The sequence below is a fragment of the Cottoperca gobio genome, chromosome 13 (genome assembly GCF_900634415.1).
Source record: "Cottoperca gobio chromosome 13, fCotGob3.1, whole genome shotgun sequence".
Lineage (NCBI taxonomy): Eukaryota > Metazoa > Chordata > Actinopteri > Perciformes > Bovichtidae > Cottoperca > Cottoperca gobio.
This window is the reverse complement of record NC_041367.1, coordinates 6,644,562-6,667,437: the sequence shown is the minus strand read 5'-3', so window position 1 is coordinate 6,667,437 and position 22,876 is coordinate 6,644,562. Positions and strand designations below refer to the sequence as shown.

General features: G+C 40.9%; 1 protein-coding gene across 3 annotated transcripts in view; it reads right to left on the bottom strand.

Annotated features, from left to right (window-relative positions):
* lsamp (limbic system associated membrane protein) overlaps window positions 1-22,876 on the bottom strand; it is a 365,358-nt gene that overhangs the window by 44,548 nt on the left and 297,934 nt on the right. For all 3 annotated transcript variants that reach the window (XM_029446346.1, XM_029446344.1, XM_029446345.1), the window contains 2 exons: window positions 10,347-10,491; window positions 9,769-9,856 (listed from right to left, as the gene is read on the bottom strand). In XM_029446346.1, coding sequence (XP_029302206.1) covers window positions 9,769-9,856; window positions 10,347-10,491 — 233 coding nt within the window. The remainder of the gene's footprint in view (window positions 1-9,768; window positions 9,857-10,346; window positions 10,492-22,876) is intronic.

Below are 22,876 nucleotides of genomic sequence, written 5' to 3'. Positions count from 1 at the left end.
TTCACACACAAAGCAACACACTCAACACACGGACACACACACACACACACACACACACACACACACACACACACACACACACACACAAACACACACCATCCCCCAATGGTGACCCTGTACTAAAGTAGGGCACCGGCAATGAAGAAAAGGTGACAGCATTCTATTAAGCCACAGTGGGGTTAAATGTTAAAAAGTACACGGTTGTAACACAGAAGGGGAGTCACAAGCCCATATATTTTTCTATACATGAACGTACACTCACAGTACAACATGTTGTGACACACCAGACACACACTGATGTAACCTCTACACACACTTAACCTTATATTTTCCCCTCAGAGAAAGCAGGTGAGGTCAGATTTAACTTTGACACTCAATCTCACTTCCAGAGGCATTCACGAGCGCGAGGAGCTCCATGCCAAAGGGCTGTCCATCTATCTGACAGGCCTTGGTCACATAGAGGACGGAAAAAGATGGAGGGAAAGGACACTGGCACTACAAGTGATGGGTATGTGTGTGGGGAAAGGCGGCAATGGGGCAAGAAATAGTGTTCCTCTATAGCAGAGATAAGACAGAGGAGACGCTGTCCAGAACCAATGGCCACTGGCTCGCCTGGTTAGTCTATGAAATATGGCCCCGATGGCTCACCTGCAGCCCCTGTCAATGCCCTGCTGTCATGTGTGTCGGTGGGATGGCGCCATTTAAATGCATGAGAGCATCTCTCACAGCCAGCATAAAGAAGATTAAAGGAGACTGCAGTTTTTTTTGTTCTTTTTAGAGATTCAGTGTAAGCAACATGAGCTCAGCAACGCAGGAAGAAAAAGGGAATGGTAAATTGTTGCTTTCATTGAAACTTCAGGGAGTCAGTTTCATTATGAAGGTTCAAAGGCAATGGAAAATGAGTGTGGCTGTTTTCTCAAACTCTTTCTTTCTCTGCCTGTCTTTCCTCCTCTTCATTCAACTGGGTGGCGACATGCAATAATAGGCGATGTGACGAGTACATGTAATCTTGTCCCCAGGGGGCTGATGTGTATGGATATATGGTCTTGGTCTGCCGTCATGCTCACAACAGGCATAATGAGGCATGGAGGGGCTTACTGCTGGCCTTCACACGAGCCAGTGATTCTGCAGGGTTTACTGAGGGCTTTTTAAATGCTCGAACCTTGGACTTCGATTTCCTCTTAATATCCTGAATGTTTAAAGGCTAAAAATAAGGCACTGTGAGTGTTTTCAGAGATGGGTAAATCAACTGTGTAGTAATGCACTGATCAATATTTTCATATTATCTATGGATCAAATGTGTAAGGTGAGACTCTGCAGCTTCCCGGCCCGCAACTTTACAGTTTTGGATAAGTCTCACTGCTCCCATGGAGTTGTTTAAAGCCCACAGCAGGTGGCTGGTTTCAGTTAAATAGCTCTAGAAACCTAATACCCTACCTGCCCAGCACCACACAGAAGATAAAGGTTGTGACACACCAAACAGACATTAAAGAACAAGTGGCGACGGAGCTGACTGTTGCCTGAGTCAAAAGTCGCATTTGAACACACCGCAAAGACTACAGCCAACAGCAAACTAGTACTTATGATCTGCGCCTGCTTGAGAGGAAATAACTCCATAACAGCTGGCGGCGGTAGTCTGTATTCGTCATTAGAAAACGTAAACTGGAAGACCTAAGACTGTAAATATACAAGCGTTGCTAAAATACACACATTAAAACAAAACATTGTTTGACAACCATTTTCAAAGCACTCTTGTTCACAACTTAGCTTCATTCCAGATGGCCATGTTGTTGTGAAAATATCCGTGTATTGGAATGATCAGATGAGATAAGGATGAACAATGCAAATAAAATGAAAGGGCCTCTTTGTGTGCCCTCTTGACTTCAGTTGTTTGTTTGTCTTCAGACACGTCTTTCACACTTCAAAAACAAAGGCCGACAGACGTTGACTGACAGCCAGACATTGACCGACTGCCGGTATCGGCTTGGTGTGTCACGGCCTTAAGCAACTGGCTGGTGGACAAAGTGAAGCATTATGCAGCTAAAGAGCCAGATATTTCCCTTAGATAGTGACCAAACAGAACTATAGGAGAACAGATTTCAAGTCAGATATATGGATACACAACCACATATCAACCAAATTCTGTTGGCAATTTGTCATAAATCCTTTAGAAATAGCCTTTTCAAGTGTTTCTGAGCTTGTGTGACACATCCCTCTAGCTAGTTACTTTTCCCAATTGGCAATTCTTCTTAGAACCATCCAGTTCCTAAAGGCCCTGACAAACCAAGCTGATGGTCGGCCGTTGGCGGCCAATGTCAGTGCCATCAGTGAGCGTCTATCATCCAGTGTGTGTACATCATTGGCACTAGTTGGCCCTTGTCTGCGTTTTTTTTTGGCTGATTTAACATGTTGAATGAGCCGCAGAGCCTATCTGTGAGAGAAATCCCTCTGATTGGCTGTTCAGCTTAAGCAAATCAGTGCAGCAAGAAGACAAACAGACGTGAGAAAAACAAGTGAATGACTAGAGTCAAAGGGCACACACATCGGCTCTTTCATTTTTCATCTTTATCTCATGTGATCATTCCAATACATGGATATTTTCACAACAACATTGTTAGCTGCAATTCCCAGTCTTGGAAAAGACAGAAGATGTTCTCTGTTAGCCTCAAACTTATGTGTGTTACAGCACTAGAACGCCCATGATGTGTTTTTCACAATACATCACGACTTAAATAGACTGCATGCATGGTGTTTGAAATATAGGCCTCAGTGTCATGTCCTCCACAGAAGACAAAAATTAATTGACGGGTTTGAAAAGTGCAGTACAGGTGGCATCAAGGGTGGTGTAAGCAGTAAACATTTGGACACTGGACAGAATGTACTCGAGACTTCAAGTGCCGTGCTCCATGTGCTCCTTGGATGCTAGAAAGCCCTTGACGAGCAATAGCTTTGTCTTCAATGAGAGGCTGCAAATGACTGCTGCATAGCGAGGAAGGAATTTTGTTGATGTGTTTGCTTTTTTGGGGAATGGAAGCTTCATTAATCTCTCATAACATGCTTTTTTTTTTAGATGGGTAAGGAGGGATCATCCTGCAAAAAGAATGTAGTCTGAACTCCATGGCTGGCGGCAGTACAAGCAATAATGTGTATGTGGGTGTGATTACGGTGCTGTTGCAGTAGAGCCAGACAGACTGCCGATATCTGGAATTAATGACAGCTAATGACGGCTAATCTGCACTTTTCTCAGCATGGCTTTCAATTCCTCTGCCTTTGCCAATCTTTATATCTCCCCTCCACTCCACATAGCCCCATGGTTACTGTGACAGAAATAAACAAAAAACCTCAGCAACAGCACCGATTACGGGTGGTCCAAGATGAAGAATTGCAAGGGGTGGACAGGAGCAAAAATAAGGAGGAAGGGGTTGTCGAGATGGGAAGAGGTGGAAAGGAGCACAGTGGATAGATTGCTTCACAGGCACAGCTGAAAGGTTCTGATTGTCCCATGATAATTGTTAAAAGGTCAGTCTGCCCAGACTGTAGAGTAAAGGATATGTGCAAACACACACATGTGGGCCCACACACACATGCCCCCCTCCTGCTAGGTTGCTCTTTAGAGTGACACGGCTACCTTTAGAGAGTTCTGGAGATTAGCTCCATAAATACCACAGCATTGTGATACAAGCCAAGGATGGAATAATTGAAAGAAAACAAAGATGGATAAGTGTGAAAGAGGACTCATTTGATGGTTCCATATCTTTCAGTCTGAAATTCAGTGATGCCTAGATAAAGGTTGTCTCCTGTGGCTGAGTTTGAGTCAATAAAAAGGTTGGGGATCATTGCTAAAAAAAACCAAGCATAGAGCACTTGCCGGATACAAAATAAAGGTCTAGGATTAAATAAAACTATACCATTGCACCAAGCTATAGTTGTATGTGTTTGAGTTCATGCCGTAGCCAAAACGACACACACAACATCCTATTCTATCAATTCTTCATGTTGCATTAATGCACTACATTCACACATGTCACTTCTCAATGTACACAACATATTGCAATGGGGTCACAGAACAGCTGCTCACAGGACTATTCACTTATTCTACTACTTTATAGTCACTTTGTGTCTGTGACATTTATGAAAGGATAATGCCATCTGTCTTGGAGGGAAAGCCGCTCACAAGAAAAGGTTTGGGTGATAACTTGTGGATTTAAGAGCTAATCAAGATTGCCTAGCCAGACTGGTTCTGGTCATAAACCCAACATAAATAAGACGTATGATGTCGTATTGAAAAATATGCAAAAACATACAGTCCAGTGAATACGACTCGTTGTTTTATCTGGGCTGCACTGCATTGTACAACTTAAGCAATGTGAAAGATTTTGGACAGTTTGCAATTTTATTTATTCTAACAAGGCTACTTAAATCATTTCATGAAGGTTAATGTATATGAAATGGCTGACTTTAATTTAATAACATCAGATCAATGCTGATTTAAATCAGCTCATCAAGCATCACTGGAGAGAAAAGTAAGTAGAGGAAAAAAAGACAAGGAACCAAGAAAGCAGCATTTTGCAAGTGCAAATCAACTATACATATACATATATGTATATATATATATATATATATATATATATATTTATAATAATAATATATTATAATCACTCGCTGCACGACAGTACATGTCAAAATCCATCTAGCTGTTATGGCTCCTTCAGCCTGAGATGCACGATTTAACAGAATGATTTTCAATTTTCTTGTGGCGTAGTGATTAGTCCAGTGATTCGAGACCCTGCACGCTCAAAGCTGATTCACTCACTCACTGTGGTTACTAATATTTTCCTAACTGCTGAAATAGTCACATCACATGAGCACTGACTGTTGGACAAACTAGTGGGAATCAGAGATCAACATCCTGCAATATTTCTGATTTGGGTCAGCAGTCTGCAGGCAGATACAGTAAGGGATAAATGAACTGAAAGTTCCCCTCCTGTGGGTTGAGTATTATAAGAGGACCCCATGAGAAGAATGAATCACTCCCTAGCCTCTGTATTTTATGAAATACATTTGCATAGCATGTTGAGATTTTCAGAATTTGCTGAAACACTGCTAATGTGGATATGGTTGTACTAGGACTGTAATGGAAATGATTATATTTGGGCTAATTCATTATGTTTTTTTGTTAAAGCAAGGCCTTTCCCAAAATTACTATTATTACCATATTTTACTGCAGCTCCTCATTAAATTCGATTAAAAGCTTTCCCACCCTAAATTTGTAAAAAATAATGTAGTAGTGGGATTAATAACAAAGGGTCCACAGTCATGATAGCTGCTCTTAATTAGGACCAGCAGTGGTTTGAGCTAAATTCTAGCATCAGCATGCTAACTAATCACAATAACAATGCTAACAAGCTGATGTTAAGCAGATACAATTAAAAATGCTCTTTAACTAAAGATGACACATTACAAGCGGCGGCAATAGTATACAATCGTATACACTTCCTGTCTCCTAAGTGGGCGTTAACATTAGATATTCACACAGTTAGCATTATGAATATTAGTTAGTTACACAAACATTCACAGCATTCTATCCAATAGATTTCGAGATATTTCAGTCTGGACCCAGCTGGCAGACTAACCAACAAACCGACATTGATTTCCATAGAGTGACACTTAGAATAACTTTACATTCTTAATTTCGCAATAATTTTTTATCGGGACAAGACATCCGGTTTCTTTCTTACATGATTTGTGCTGTTTGATTATCTCTTCATAGTGCGTTGTTTCCTGCTCACCACTGTGTCAACCTCTTGCTCAAATCTCAGTTTGTTTCACTGAATGATTTTCATTGTACCATGTGCCATGCGTTGTTTTTTAAGGTAGTGACCGGCTAGAATAATGTTAAAAAATACCCAAACAAATGGGGGGGGGACGATAGATGGAAACTATTTCAACAATTATTGCAGATGACTGGTTATCCCCAAGTTACATTAGTCCTAAGCTAATGGATTCAAGAAAGGTTTTGCTGATTCAGTATGACAAAGAAATGTGTTTTAAATTACAATTGATTTTTTCCGGAGGACGACCCTCAGACACCCCCCCCCCCCCAGCCATTATGCATCTTATCTTTCCAACTTTGCTCTCCCATATTAAAACTTAACTCGGCGCCTCATGGTGATGAGCATAGATCTTTCTGATTCTTTGTTTTGATGAAAAATATGTGTTATATCTGGAGTGTATATCAAAAATGTTACCCAAGAAACACAAATTAGCAAAAGAGTGGGTCAATTTAACCCCCTAACCCCAATCTAGCTCAGGGAAATGGCCTGACCCCGGGCACTTAGCTTTCTGAAAATGTGTCGACCAGTCGGTATATACATTTAATAAGGCTTTGACTTTATTAAGGCCATAAAATAAAAAATGTTCATGGCAGCTTTGGCACTAATGACTCAACACTGTAGCGTCGCTGCCGTAAACGCGCACTGCACTAGTAGTTATAAAGACATAAACTATTAAACATTTTTAATAAGTGAAATATTTTAAATATACTCCTGCCATCTGTATTTTAGAAGTGGAACATAATTAATAACAGCTAAGCAGTTTATATGGGCAACAGACAGGATTTAACATTGTGGATATCATGAAAGCACAGACTTCCCCTCACTGGGATTGACACGGCAGCGTCTTTTCCAACTTGATCAAACGGTGGAATGTTTGAATATTTGAAGAACTCACATAAATGCAGTACTGTTATACTTTTAAAGGGGTTGGTTTGAGTTCAAGTGTGAAAAGTGCATATCATTCTATAATACCTCTCCATAGGCTATGGGGAAAATGGAAGTAGATAGGTTTACTGATTTAAAAAAAGAAATTCAGCAAGAGAAGAGCATTTTTCATGATTGCTAACTGTGGCCATCAATCAAATAATGTTCTGAACTGACTATAACCACTATTAAAACAACACAGAGAAAAGCCATACTCACTGACATAGACGTATGCAGGTACATGCACACACACACACAAACTCATACTTACCTTTTCACACGCAAAACAATCTTGACTAGCTTAGAGACAAAGTCAAACCTTCAAACTGTCACAACACTGGGCTGGGCTTGCCCGTCGGCTAAACTTCTATGTCTGTGTTTCATAAAAATCAAATTGGATTGGGGTGAAAAGCCTGCCATTATATTGGGATTCTTGTCATGTGCAGTGACCCTGCTTCTTGGTACCACTCGTCTGAGCCCTGCGAGTTTGCCACTTTTTCATCCATCGCAAATTTACTTTGTCTGATCATTTGTTTTCCAATTATGTCCCTGTCCCTGCTAGCAGAACATTGTCAGCTTTGGTTATGTGAACCCGCTCTTGGGTCTGTAACCAGGGGCAATGTTTGATGCTTGGAACATTTTCATACCCATTAAAAGATGAAGGTAGGGTGAATTATTATCCCGCAGAGTTGATTGGGTTTCGCAGGGTTGTTTTAGGTTTCGGCATGTGGAAGTATAGTGGAGCCACACACAAAGACAAATTCTTATCTTCCCTTAGACAAAGACTTAAACCTACACAAAGGATAGAAAGTTATTGGATTAAGCTATAAACAGTAGTTAAATAAGTGGTGTATTGTTAAAGAAACAGGCTTGTACTTCCTACTCTTGTTATCTAATCAGTATTTTGCATTCAGTTGTTTCCTCACATCTATGTTCAATGTTTGACCATCGTTTAAAAGTAAATACAAACTTACGCACAGTAACACATTCACAGTAATTGCCAGAAATGCACGCCTTCATCACTGAAAGTTGCTGAACCGAAACCTCAAGGAGAAGATTACACCCACGGAGCGGGTAAATACAACACATGAGCTTAACAATGGCAGCAAAATTGAATGGGACTTTGAGAGGCAGAGCAGAGAGACAAGGTAGCAGGGAAAGAAAGCAACAGAATCAATGGCTATAGCTGTCGCATTAGCCGTGATAAACGAGCCAGCCGGCAGAAACTCAGAAGTCGACGCAGGACATTTCAATGATCAAGCGCTAAATAATAAGACACAATGGATTCTGGGAAGAAGAGGCCATTTGCTGCCAGGGATCCAAGAAAAGGAGCATCAATTCACATATTGACCTTTAAAAATGCTATTAATGGACGATCTTCAGTTCACAGCTGGATGGGAAGTTCTCTGGTAGCTACTATGAGCGCTGAAATGACACTGTGGTGCATTTCCTCCAGTGACAGCGTGTAGTGTTTATCTGGGCTCGTGTTTCACATCAGGCGGTAGTTTTAAAAGGGAAAGGGCAGTCAAAACAAAAATACATTCTGATTGATGAAACAATGAGCTATGGTGAAATGTATTGAGCTGCGACAATAGGTTATGTCAGTGTACAGCACTCCATGCTTTGCTTCAGTATTTCTTCTGAGGATAATGGACAGATGACAGAAGCATCCATATACATACATCCCCACACAGTCAAACAAACAAACAAACAAGAGATCTAACTTTTAGCACTCAGGTATTTTACTCGTGTCTGTCAGGAAGCCTTTTTTCTGACAAGTTAAGAGCAATTTCTGTCAACTAACTGTGACTTTGGAAAACTAGACTACAGAGACTTGGCGGTGGCATTTTGATGGATAATGTCTCTTTTTTTGGCCTTGATACACAGCTCAATGTTTTTATTGCTCTTATCCTTTCATGGTCCCGAGAGATTGCTAGCACTTCAGAAATGTTTCAGAGGTTTAAAGAAAAAACTAAAAAGGCCAAATAACCCGTCAGTTTAAAAATAAATAAACAGTCAAAAAGCCTGCAGTTGCTGTTACATGTAAAATAATATGAATATTGGTTTTAATGAGGTGAGCCAAGTTTATATGTTAGCAATGTTTCTGTTAATTGGAGAACAGTTAGCAGACAGTAAAAAGTTGGGACAGTGAAATGACAAGCTACAGGTTGAAGGATATTCTGAGGCACAAAGTTTCAGTAATATATGTTGTACACATAAAGGCTAAAGTGCATAACAACATATGCTTAGCTTAGCTCAGCTTAGCCTACAGACTGGAAACAGGAGGAAACAGCCAGCCCGACTCGGTCCAAAGGTAACAAAATCCGCCTCACTGATTGGCACGATTCACCATTGCTGCACGGCACTACTTTCTGTACATACAATGTTTCACATTTTCAAAAATTCTTCATTTAAAATTGGTTGTGGAATTAGTTGTCTGGGATGACATATTTCCCTTCACAGGGAACAACATGCAGATGAACAAACATCTATGCATAGAAACATTGTTCAGACCCTTCAGGAACAACACATTGCTGTCTCCTCCATCAACAAAAGAAAAGCCTCCACCCTCCAGGCCTAGGATCAAACCCTGCAGCACTTTCTCTCTCAACTGTCTACATTCAGGAAAAATAACTTCCAATTCTTTGAAATGGAAAACTACTGCTAAAGGCTTTTCAAGTGCACTTAAGATTCATTTGAACTGGAACAAGAAATACTATTGCTCTAGGCGGGCGCTTCTGACATAGAGCCGTTTTTTCATATTCTCGTTTTGATACATATTCATATATTTTCCTTAGACACCTTAAAGGGACACATTTCAACGTTTAATAACAGAGCGGCAGTGACGCTGATATATGCTGCTTGTGAAATATAATTCAAAATGAGTCGTAGCTTCTGTTTAGAATATAATATGTTTTATTGGCAACATTTCCTAGTTTATATCTTTCCAGCTGGCATTGATCGGTTGTGTGTTATGTGCCGCTGGCGTTGATGTGTAGGTGCCGCTTACCTTGTACAATGAGGTAGACCTGTGAGGTCTTGGGCTGCTGCTTAGTCTGTATGGAGCAGGTGTACGAGCCCTCGTCATACACATCCACCTATACACAATAAAATATAATATTGGTATTTCATTAGTTTGAATATATCTTATCACAGTATTACTGGTAGAGCAGCATATCTTCCTTCATCTTACTTTGTTATCGTTTTTTATACATTTTAATTATTAAAATTCTCCAAGAAATACTCAAAATAAATATTTGTGATTCTTCACTGTAAAACATCAAACAGGAATCTCGCAGAATCAATTAATATGTTCCTTTTAACATATCAAGTTCACATGTTTTATTATTTAATTTTATTGGGAAAGCACACAAAAAGAGTTACATCAATACTTAAGATTAGAGTAGAACAAATAGTCCCTCTGACTGAACCTGTTGCATAAAAAAATGCACCAGCCCCTAAAAATTCAAAGTGTGCTTATTAAGATCATGTTTCATGATTTCGTCTCTCTCATCTCAAAATGCAAATGTCATCCAAACCCAGTTAATGTTAAACAACAGTTTGGTCCAGTTTAGGGATCAGTATTACCTTCTGTATGCGCAGGCTGTACTCCAGTTGTCCTTTAGTGACCAGATCTACTCTTGGGTCCAGAGACCACTTGTCCTGGCCGGCAAAGATGATGTTGGATCGGTTGAGCCAGGCCACCTTGGACACTTTGTCATCCACGTAACACCTGCGGACACAACAAGAACGAGTGACGTGAAGTGAAGGAAATAGAAACAGAAGGCTGGGTTTCTTAAAAGAGGATGCAGGCGTAAAAACATATGGCGTGTAACATCTTTCATTTCATAATATGTAAACTTATTAGGAGAAAGGAAATGTGGAGTTTTGTAGATACGAAACAAACAAATAACAGAAACTATGCGATCCCACAGAGAGGGCGGGCCAGTTTTAAGTAAGAGCTTAAAGGCAAATGAAAAAATGGGCCAAGCTGGGTAAATTGCATTACAGTTCAGCAGTGCTTTGGTTGATACTGCTGACTAGCAAGGGTATTTCAGAATTAGTTAGGGTAATCGGACAACTCAGAACTCCACTTATCCGGAGGTCTTGGAAAAAAAGCTTAAGTTGAGGAGCATCTCATTGTCTTTCGATCCCTCACACACTCTCTTCCTCCCACTCATTGTCTCTATTCACCCCTGTCTCTCTTCCTTCTTTCAAAATGCCTCCCTTCCTCTCTCAGATAAATACATCTCCTTTAACAGTGAGCCTATTCCTGTGGATGAGAAAGGACACCGGTATCCTCTTGTTTACTCCTTGTTGCACGCTGTCAGAACATTACGCCAAGTGAGCTCGAGCTAAGACATCTCGCACGGGAGGGATAGTAGCCGAGCGTCTACTTAATGAATAAATGTAAATGTGAAAAGACTTTGGAATCAATGAGAATGGATATCAGCAGTAATGCAAGCTGACAGTGAATGCGCCTCACATGCAAATTCTGGAGATCCCCGAGCCTTAGCTGTGCACACTGCTTTGGAGTGTGTTGGGCTACAAGCGAGTAGATTAGCAAGGCAGTGGAGTGAGGCTGTCTTTGGCAGGTGACCCCGGGTGATGCACAAAAGTGGTGGTGCAGTCACCCCAGCCTGTTACCCAGTGGGAGCTGGATGTCAGATTTGTCGAAGGCTTGTACTCGCAGCTTGAATCCCTGTTGATGTTCCTTCCCTTTGTGTGGAGCCCAGATAACTCACTGTATTTATTGACTTGCTTTGAAATCTATCCTCTACTTTCCTCACTCTAAAGTGAAAAGGTTTTTTGGATGCATGCACGGCTCTATTTAATACACGTTACAGTCAAAAGCATCTGTGACTAATTCAGAAGTATTTTCGTATAAAGCACAGGTCTTCAACAGGGGGTCCGCGACCCCCAGAGGGTCCGCGGAGGTACTGCAGGGGGATCGCAAAGTTGTTTGTAGATAAAGCAAATATTTTTTTAGAACAAATATAATTTTTGTTATATTTGTTCACATTCACATTCACTTTACCCCCACCCCCCATCACATACAACTCCGACAGCACCATTCCCCCACATGGGTTTGGTCCGAGCAACGGCGTCCGTAAGAAAGGGGGAAAGAAGTGGGAAAGGGGCCATTGGCCTCCCCCACTTCATGCCCTTGGCCTGATTTGGTGTTGGGGCTGGTGTTATCCCGTCGCAAGATGGTTTCTAGTTCTGCAAGCAGCAGGACAAGAAAAAAGGCTGTGACATCATGGGGGCCGATGCTCACGTCCTTCACCCCCAGTTAAAGATGCTCCATCTCGTGTGCAGCCTATACCTCCCAAGGTTCTCTACCAACCAGCACAGAGCGTTGTTCATAACGGAAGCCCTCCGCCTGGTGTATAAGGAACTGAAAGACAATTCTGGGCTCTATCTAGAGCTTGGCACATGAACAAATTAAATGCCTCTCTGCCATGTGGAGTATTCCCTTATTGATTTTTATTTTGAACTAATTATTTAAATATAATTATTTTCAATTATGAATGCAATCGTACTATCAACTCAAGACCAAATCCCAAACAGCTCTTTTGTTGTCTGTTTGTGCGTGTCTGTTTCCTGTCTGTTTTTATATATGCCCAAATTCAAATTGCCTTCATGGATTAATAATGTTGTATTAACTCATTTTAAATGCATGACAGGTTCGCTTTCAAATTAGATTTATAAAAACAAAATATTGCTTTCTTTGTGTGTAAAAGTTCTAATGCTGGGATTGACCATTCTACATCTCCATTTTCTAAAATCTAAATGAGTGAAACATATACATGCAGTGTTTACCAGCTGCTAAGTGATGGCAGTGAATCAATAAACAGGCCAGGCTGTTTCACTGAGCTTGCTTCCTCTCTTCCTCTCTTCCTCTCTTCCTCTCTTCCCTTATTACCACTCGTCTCCTACCGTGAAGTAAATGGGAGGAGGTGAAAAATCAAAAGCAGGAAAGTGAACAGAAAGAGGAGACGTGAACAGCAAAGTGACATCAGTTTCCTTCAGTTGTCTCTTTCCAGAACACGAAACAGCATGCTGTGACTGAACCTGAATAATGATCTTGTAAGCACCGAGACACCTGTCTACTGCACACACGTTTCATAGAGTTTAGGATTAAAGTGTACCTGCAACGTGTATGTCTGACAAACCAAACTGTAATAATGCTAATAGTTCAAAGAAGGCAGCCTATAATCTGTGGTTGTGGCATTATAAACCTGTGATTTTCTTTTAGAAACCAACTTAACCCTGTCTGTTACTGATCTCATTAATTACTGAGGACAAAGAGGTACCTTTTAAGGACTAGACCAAGATGACACAATCATCTACACGGCGACACCTTCTTTGAATTAAGCCATAGAGCTCTTGCAGGATGGTTTTCAATCACAGCAGCATTCATTGTTTAAATTAAAACTGCTAAAACCTAAATTAAAAAAAGACCAAATTAATGACCTTCACTTGTTCTCGCTGGAATGAAAGTGATCACACTATCTTGACATTACAAGTTAACGGTTCAATGTGTAAAATAAGCCAGAATTCAAACTTAAAGCATAAAAAAAAAGAATGTGAAGAGGTAACAGTATTGATGATATGTCAAAGACGTCTGTGTGTTGTGTTGTAGAGATACCAACTGAAATCAGCATGCTAACTGAGTAGCTGCGGTCCGTCAAGTCTAGGGGGCGATAGTGAGCCACTGTAGCGCCAGTCTGCCTTCAGACCAGAGGGAGTAAAAGTACAGCTGCCTGACTCCAGCAGACTCAGCGTTTGTCAACATTACATCCATGATCCCTGCACATTCTGATAGTTTGTTTCGATTAAATCCAGAAACGAGAAAACGACTCGCAGCATCGCCTCGTTCTCACCGTCCAATGGCTGGGAGACGGACAGATCATCCGTTAGCAGTCAGCACTGATTTAGCCGACTCCCCAGTGGATCGTCAAACTTTCTGTTGCTGCCGTTACACAGGTTAGACCCAGTGCTGTGACTCCCGGTGCTGGGCGCCGGGCCGTATCTAAGCCGCCAGAGCCGCAGAAATATATCGGTGAGACAAAGAAAAACCTGAGTCGTCTGCTTGTCTCTAATGCGCCGAACCCAAGTCAATATACACTATCAAAATGTAACGGTACACGGACCATACAGCCCCCAGTGCCACAGTAAACACAGATATCTAAGCCCCACGTGGTGAAGGTTATAAGATAGCAGAGTTATTTAGACCGGCTCTCAGAGTTTCAGCAGTTTGGTCTAATAAAAAGACTCAGTGACTGACTGACTGACTTACACAGGAGTGAAGAAATACACAGTAAATATATCATATATATATCGATAATCTTTTTAATTTCACACTGCATTACGTTACAAATGCAGGCTCACACACTCACCATTGCCTTCTATATGAATCTTTAGGATGCTCCTCTCTGTATCAGAGGAGAAACATGCACACAGGGTGCATTCTGAGCTCTTTTACTATTTCCCTTGTTTTGCTTTTATGTATTTTTTGTGTTCTAACATGTGAAAGTGTTTTTATGTGAAACTTGCTTGTGCTCCTGTCTTGACAGTGACTACCTTATATCTCAATGCTAAATAATGGATAAATAAAAGTATTTTGATTTGGAAGACTCCACAAGCTAACACATTTTTATTTTGAAAAACTATCTTCCTCCACCAGGAAATGAACAAAAAGTCCTTGTGTTATGTGGAAAGCTGTTGCTTTCTGCTATGCGTACGGCAAACACAGACTGACTGATGGCTGGTGATCATTACAAACACAGACTGCCGAATTGTTACTCATCAAATTGTAATATATTCATCGTGCAATTGATATGTCAATGTTAAAGCTCCTCGAGTAGAATGCGAAACAAGACGAAAATTACGTGGAAAGATGGTAATTGAAAGAAGCAATAATAATAATAATTCACCACAGGAACGTATCAAATAAAAGAAAAACATTTAAAGAAAGACACAAAAATAAAGCTGGTCATTAAAAATCATATTATTAGTATGAATATTCAATGCTACAATTATCGTTACCATAATATAAAATGTAACACACAATAAGAAGTATTATGTGACATTTGACATACTAATATCTATTTTATATTGCTGTGAAAACATCTCCTTTAAATTATATTTATTGAAGTTCCTCTCCAAAAAACAAAATTTTACAAGATTACATCACGATGATAACGTTATACTTTACCTTTTGCCCGACACTCCTTTTAACCGAGTAGAGCTTGAATGCATTATATTGGACTGTGCTGCCCCACGGCTGCTAACAGCTAATGTTAAATAGCTCTCCGCCAATTTGTTCACAGATTTGTTGAACACAATCCTTGATTCACAAATCCTTTTCATCCCGAAGGCGTGGGAAGATCTCTCCAAACACATTTTCTATCTATAATCGGTCTTAAACTTCCCAGCCATGGTAAAATAACACAGAAATAAAAGACGAAACATGTGTAGTGTAGCAGGAGGCCCCCAATAAACCCCTCTGTTTAAGTGAGACAGGCAGTTCATTGTGTATTACACTCATACTGTGAGTGTGGCTCCTCCAAAGCACCATGCAAGCTCTTGGATAAATACAGGTGACTGGAACTATTAATCATCAAAATGTTCCTAATTGTATTACCGCCTTTCAGTTAGCGGTCACCATATGCTGCTCCATATGGGTCAAAGAAATAGATAAATAAATACACAACACATGGTGCTGTACATGCCACCACACTTCAATCAGATCTGTACTCTGCTGCTTCAAACACTCTCGTCTCCCCTTGCCTTATGTCATGATTCCATCTCATCTCTTTACATCTCTGCCGCACCACTCCTTCACTTTTCTTCCTCTCGCTATCCTCGTTTTCTCCCCCCCCCCCCTCCCCATCTGCCTCTCTTCCTCGTTATCCTTTCCCCTGTCTGTAAGTTCTGTTCTCCCCGCTCTTCTCTCCAGGAACAATCTTATGCAGAAGTGGACGGAATGAAATAGAAATTAAAGGAACTATTCATTGATCTGCACCAAAGATGTTCTCTGCTACCTCTTTGCGCTCCGCTTTGTCTGTCTTCCCTCGGTCTGCTCAAGCCTCCAGAGGGTCCTGACAATTCTTGGTGCAAAGAGAAGTACATGCTCAATAGTAGCTATTTCCTGTTCTCGCTAATGAGCAACTGCCCGCAGAGAACTTCCTATCACTTGTCAGAGCAGTTGTCTGCCTGTAGCTCTCACATCATTCTAGCAGAGAAAGCTGTCAAGGTGCGTCTCGGCAGGGCCCGGTTTCTCGGGCTGTGCTGGACCAGAATGAAAAATAAGAGCTTACAAGGTACATTCAACAAGTCGCTTGCAGGAAACTCGATTTGATTGGAATAGCACGCCATGGTTGAACGATTTGTAATGAAAATCCATCCCATTAACTGGCTGCAGCCCTCACAATGATGCAGTATCTCAGCTGTGTTATTTAGCCAGTGTGACTTTATTTATTTGAATATTTTGCCTTTTTAATCACAACGGCATCTCCATGTTTGCAACCCTCTGCAGAATCCTCTCCAAGCCCATAATCCTCTGCAGAATACATAGTCTTTGCTAACATAAAAACGCTTGTAAATACTGGGAAATATTTGCTGATGGTTGTAAACAAAAAGCCTTGGTAAATGCACCTTTATTTTTTACTGAGTTTTACTAAGTGCTGTTGTTGTTCATCAGTCCCTTCAGAGACCGAGGGCTGGGTTTGCGCAGGGTGTGCTTGCGTTGCTGTCCTGCGCTGTGTTACCATGAGCTTTGTTGATGGATGCTCTGCTGTATTATACTCTTTTTCTGCCCCGCTGTGCTGTGCCAATATGGACTGGCCAATAGGCTATGGCTGACATGGGACTGTGTGGGCTGACAGATGCCTGGGCCAGAGCTGCTGAGCTGGGCTTGTGTTGACAGGAGGGCTGGGCTGGATGGATCCCTGCTCCAGGGCTAGCCGTGGGGGAGGACCAAAGAGCAGGCCGAAGCCAGTGAGTGAAACTGTAATGAGAGGAGCGATGTGCCAAGACTGACAGAACAGCCCCACCACCCGCTATCTCCATCAATACCCAGTTTCCTCATCTCACTGCGTCTTTCCTCTCTTTTCTTTTGCCTTTCAGACACCTCTCACCCCTTAACAAAACATTTTATTTTTATTTTCCTCCTTGTAATGCTTCTGTCTTGATCTGCCCCCCACCCTTTTCAACATTGTGCCTCCATCTCAGTCTCCTCTCGTCACCTTTTTCTCCCTTTTCCTCATATTTGCTGAGCAACCCGTATCACTGAGGTGTATCTGTGTGCATGCATGCATAACTGCAGATCTCTATGTGTGCTGCAGCAAATGCTCTATCTGCAATGCAGAGAGAAATTTTCTCTTAAATTTTCTCTGAACTAGTCAAGCAATCGATGACGATTAAAGGCGAGACTGGCACAGCGGCTGTTTGATGAAAATCCACCTAACTCCAACCTGGTGCACAAGAAGCTAGCTGGATAGTTCTTATCAGAGACAGAGGGAGGAAGGCAGATGGATTACCAATCAGAACAACACACAGGACAGTGAGAGAAAGAAAAGAAGAGCCACAGAAGAAAGTGACACAAAGAAGAGAGAGAGAGTAAGCGTAAGCTATAGGATAGAAGCTAAACCTGCATACTAAATCAAAGGGAGGTCATTCCTTTATAGTTCTCAGAGCAGTTTTTTGCCCCAGATATTCTCTGTGCGGCATCAATGCATTTCCGGTGAGGTCTAAATTTATGCCCTAGGACCGGGCATAGCGGAACAAAGCTTTAATGAGATACCTGGTGCAACGTTCCACCTTTTGGTATTCAACATGGAAATGCAACAAAAGCTTATTTTCTCCCCCTGCCAATTAACAGTTTAACATAAATGAAGTAAGTATTGTATGTAAGCAGGTAAGCTATGATTCCACATTATGTGACTTGACAACATGAGACTTTCAAGGTGAATGTGTTGTGGTAATGCATATCTCATGTCACTGTATTTGATGTGTTGATTATTAACAATAAGCAGGTGAAATATTCGTTAGGCCTTTGTACATGGTGTCAAACTGTTCAGATTAATTATTGTAATTTGAAAAGGCAGGTGCAAAGTGCTTGAGGCTTGTTTGCAATATTTCCTTTGCAGGTTCAATGAAGCATTTAAAGAGAGGAATGATGAGGGTGATAAACGCTCTCCTTTCATTAATAGTGATTTTAAACAAAGCTGTTATCAACAGGAAGAGCCGATCCTGAGGGCCCTGCAGGCACCACAGAGGGGCCCAGCGTGAATAGGATACATACCTGTCTCCTAAAGTGTCTCTTTGTCTCTGTCTATTTAGGATTTGTATCCAAACACAACGAGAAGAGAACAACGTAGCTGTTTTAACCCTTTCACTTCTTTAAGACCTGCCATCAGTCGCAGCAATCACAGTCCGTGAAACTCATCACTCCCTCCCTTAACCCTGGAGGGAAATCCCCGGTGACGTAATAGTATCAGAATAGACTTCAGGAACCTTTATTGCTCAGTTGATTTATCCTCTCCACTGCAAAGTCCCCAGATATCTACAAATCCTCATATAATTCTCCCATCATGAACCCCTCCATCTTGTTTGGCATGCATCAGTGCTCGGAGCAAGCCATTAATCAGCCCACGAATGATTGTTTTGAGACTTGGCCAGCAGACCAAGATGGGGGAAATTATTAATCGAAAATGGTTACAAACAGCTCAGTAATTTGCAGAATTGCTTGATTCCAATTTGCTTGAAACAGGTGTGATTTCACAGCTGAGGCTTTGCAAGTGCCCGGGCAGCTACATCTCTGGGTGTGTCATGTTTATCAAAGTTTCTGAAGCCGCTCCAATAAGAAATTGTGCTTGGGACTGCTGTCAAGTGCAGGATTTTGAATGTTCTAGAGCACGGGTCCAGTAGAAGAGTGCAAAAGCAAAACGTGCGCCGGTGGAAACCAACATCTAACTGATCAGAGTTCACACTGTACAGGTCAGCAGTGGTGGAGCCCTGACACTTCAGCTGTCAGTCTAGCTTCACTTTGACCCATCCATCCTCATTTGAAATTCAATGTGACAACTCCTCCATAGTTTCCTCTTCCCCTCCTCTATGTCGTATTTGTGTGTAAGGTTGGAGTGTGAAGGAGAAGTGGTTCGATGTAACGAGCTTGTGACAGATGGTGCCTCATTGAGACGTAGGCAGGAGGATCTATGGCAAGGGCAGGACGCTGCTATGAAATCTCAGGAGATGTACTGTGCCTTCTCCCTCCGCCATATCTTCCCTTTCTGTCACTCTCATTCTCCATCCCTCTCTTCCCTCTTTTTCTGCTGTTTTGCACTTTTTGGTCTTTGCCCCTCCGTCTCTGTCTTCCCTATTCATTTTTGCTTCCTTTTCCCCTTTCCCATTCTCTGCTCATTCTCCTTTTCCTCTGACTCGTATTACTCACCCATATCATTTTGGTGTGACTGTACAGCACAATCATCAGTCAGCAGCCTGCTCTCCTAAAAATTACGTTCCCATACAAGGGAAACTGTTTTGTCAATTACGTTTTCGAGGGAAGCATATTTTCTCTCGGATTGAGTTTTGACGAATGACATATTTTCTAATCAAAGTCTGCATAGGGAGGCGGTCGCAGATGATGGGTGGGTCAAACAAACAAAGTCAAAGGACTTTCCCCCAGGAGACCGTTGTACCTGAAACCACAAGTCAACGGTGATCTAATTTAATTTACATCTGTAACTTAAATAACGTAACATAGGCCTACTTATTTCAAGCCAAAACATGATGTTTTACTAAATACGTCTGTTATATTACATTTTTTGTTAAAGTGCACCTGAGAAGTGATATTTCAACTGTTTGTATTGCATTGCATCGGCATCCTTCCATGCCATTTATTACATCCGTGTGTTACGTTTAAACAAGTCCTCAAATGTTTTCTCAGATTTGATTAATCTGGGCTGACAAATTAGGCAGCACAGGGAGAGACATAGTAACGCTAATACTAATATTAATTATATATACTAATACTCATTACTCCACAATTACTGGCTGCAAAGTGTTGTCACTTCCTGTCCATCACCAGAACAACGCCGTCTCATCTACTTATTATTAAAGGAAGTCATAGAAGGCCTCCAAGTGTGACACTGTGGAACTTCTACCTTATTCATCTCCTGTGCACATTTACCTCGTATGCGATCCATCACTGTGTTCTGCTTTACGGGCAGAAAGAGGTGAATCAGTTGATGATGCAGTGCCACAGAATGAGAGCAGAGGTAAGAGGGGAAAAAACTATAAGTGCTTAAAGTGCGAAAATACTCCTGACCAGCTGCCTGTTTTTAGGCTACAAAATGAAATGCAGCATTATATATTCTGTCTGAAATGAAATAGGCTTATTTGAAATGGTTGTTGTGTATATGTTTTGGGAAAGCTACTGATAATGTGTTTTGGGGAAAGCTATGATAATGTACAAAGTAGAACTACTGAGACCTGCGCTACATCTCTACAACATAGATTCCACTCGCATCTAGTAGAGCTTTAGCAAATGCCCAGAACATCACACAAATGTAAGCCATGAGCTTTGCTACCTTTTCTTACTCATAGTTTCTTTGGTGTCAAAGGTAGCACTGTCAACTGAAGATGTGTCTTAAATAAATGTGGCGTGAATCAGAGCCTGAGGCGCAGGTTGTTTCATCATCATTTCCTGTTTGAGAACAAGCTTTTTTTTTAGAGCCTCTCGCCATACCAATCAGCATTTCTCCCTCATTGGCTAATTTTCAAAAGCACAGCCTTCTAAAGTGCGGTTGTGAGGGATGCTGTTTGACAATGTACATCATTTGGTCTTGCGGGAGGACTTTAAAGGTTAGCCAGCAGCATTACAGGGGTCGGCATGTGAAATGCTAGACTGACAGGTGTCATGTTAAATGAGAAGGCCAGAAAGGTCTTCTGCGGCTTGGATGGAATATCAAATTCCCATGGAAGACGCTGAAAGGTTGACAGCTATCTATGTGAACTCTTACAGGCAATTAGGGAAGCTGACTTTATGATTTAAACGCATACATTTTGAGTCTAAAGTAAGTTTAGAAAAGTGGACTTTACTTAACTTGTCTCACACATGCCAGAGATTAACAGTGACAGTGAGTGTTGGATTGTTATATACATATATTATATATTCTACTTTTAATTGTCCACACTTAATTGTGTTAGGTCTTGTCACCTCAATTATAATAAATCGTTTTTACAGTTTATTATTGAGTTACTTTAATGATTTGTTTTACTTTACCGCCCCTGGAAACTGTATTTAAAGTATTTCACTTTACATTTGACATTCATGACTAATTGAAAAAGAAAAAAAGAAACATCTTTATATATTGTGTTCCACCAATTGTCATTAGATTCCGATTCAAATGTGTCTAAATCGTGATTGGTTGACGGCAAGTATGTGACATCACCTTTTCCCAAATGAGTCCCATCCAATTCAAACAAGCAAGAAGAGAAAAGAGGAAAAAAGAACTGTGTTCACGTAAAACCCCATAACTCAGCATAAGAAGCTGTGTAGGACTTTAATGGTAGGCTATTATTTTAAATATATATCACATATAAAAAAGAATATGAATAGAATATATTAACACACTCCTAAACATTTGAATGTGTTGGTGGGTGCTGGTTTGCATTTACTTGCTCTCAAGTGAAAACACTCTCGGAGCCACAGGGAACGTGGAGGAGCAGTGAGAGCTATCTTTGCACTGCATTCTAAAGGGAGATTTGTCAGCACACAAAAGCTGTAATGACTCCACTATTCACTTACATAAGGCCCAGCCACAGATCCACTTAGTTTATTGGGTTGCATCCTTTACACAACATTGCCTGTGTGGAAGAATAGAGCACCGACGTTCTGTTGTTGACAGCAACATCCCTTGATGCTGTAGCCATGGCAACAATAGAATGATTCTAATGTATGTAAGTACAATTTTTTTACCTTTCCAGTTCAGATTGTGCTACATGAACTCATGGATCCCGCTGCTGTTGCAAAGGGGTTTCGAAGCACTTAGCCTCAAAGATAACTCATGGCTTTAAGTCGTCCCTTGAGGCTAACTGATGTTAACAACCACTGCATGCCACATGATGCTTAAGTGTAAAAAGGTTTTGACTCTGTCAGTTCCAAGTGATTTTTCTTTAAATTATTTTTTATTACTCACTTTACGCTGAGTTGGCATCTGTCTACTGATCAAAGGACAAGGGGAACCATGAGCCTAATGGACTTTGACATGTAGATGTTGATCTCAGTCTCCGCAGTGACTTAACACAATCGTTCATAACAGCGAGGCTGTTACAGTACATTTCAGCCTTTTAGAGTGCCATCTCATCCGTATCACATTGCATGATGATAATGAAGTGCAATTCATTAACTTATTCATGCACCGATGCGCAGCCCTAACATTGCTGTAGGTTCTGTTGTAAAACTCATTGCTGCAAAATATGTATATTCTTAAGACCTTCATTTAGACCCAGTATGGGGCTCATGAATTAATATAAATACGTGATTATCTTCTCTGTTCATACCAATCACTGTTCAATTGCATAGCGGAGGACTAAGAAGAAAAAAAAGCATCTTGTCACTTTGCTTTAAACACATTAATGCAACAGATCAAACAGAGAGAGAACTTGTGTAACAAATTACTATGACACTGATAAAAATAATTGACTCATCTATTACTACAATAAAATGTGCATGTATGCATGTATAAATGCGGTCTCATGATGTATTAACTTAATGATCATACTTTTTTTAAAACATACTTTTTGGGGCATTCTTTGCCTTTATTGATAGTACAGCATGAGATTATGAAAGGTCGGTTTCAAACCCCTGACCCCTACCCTTTGCATAATGGTCATCAATATTTAGCGTTTGGGCTCCATAATGTCGTCCTGTTCATTTACAGGCACGCCAATTAAAAGTATATCGACATTACTTTTCTCCAGTCACAATTAATGAATAATAGTATTCCCTTGAGTGCTCACAATTGAAGCCTTTTGTCAAAACTTGGCAGTAACACACTATTAGAAAAGGAAGTGAGAGAGAAAGGGAAAGGGAGGAAGGCGAGAAA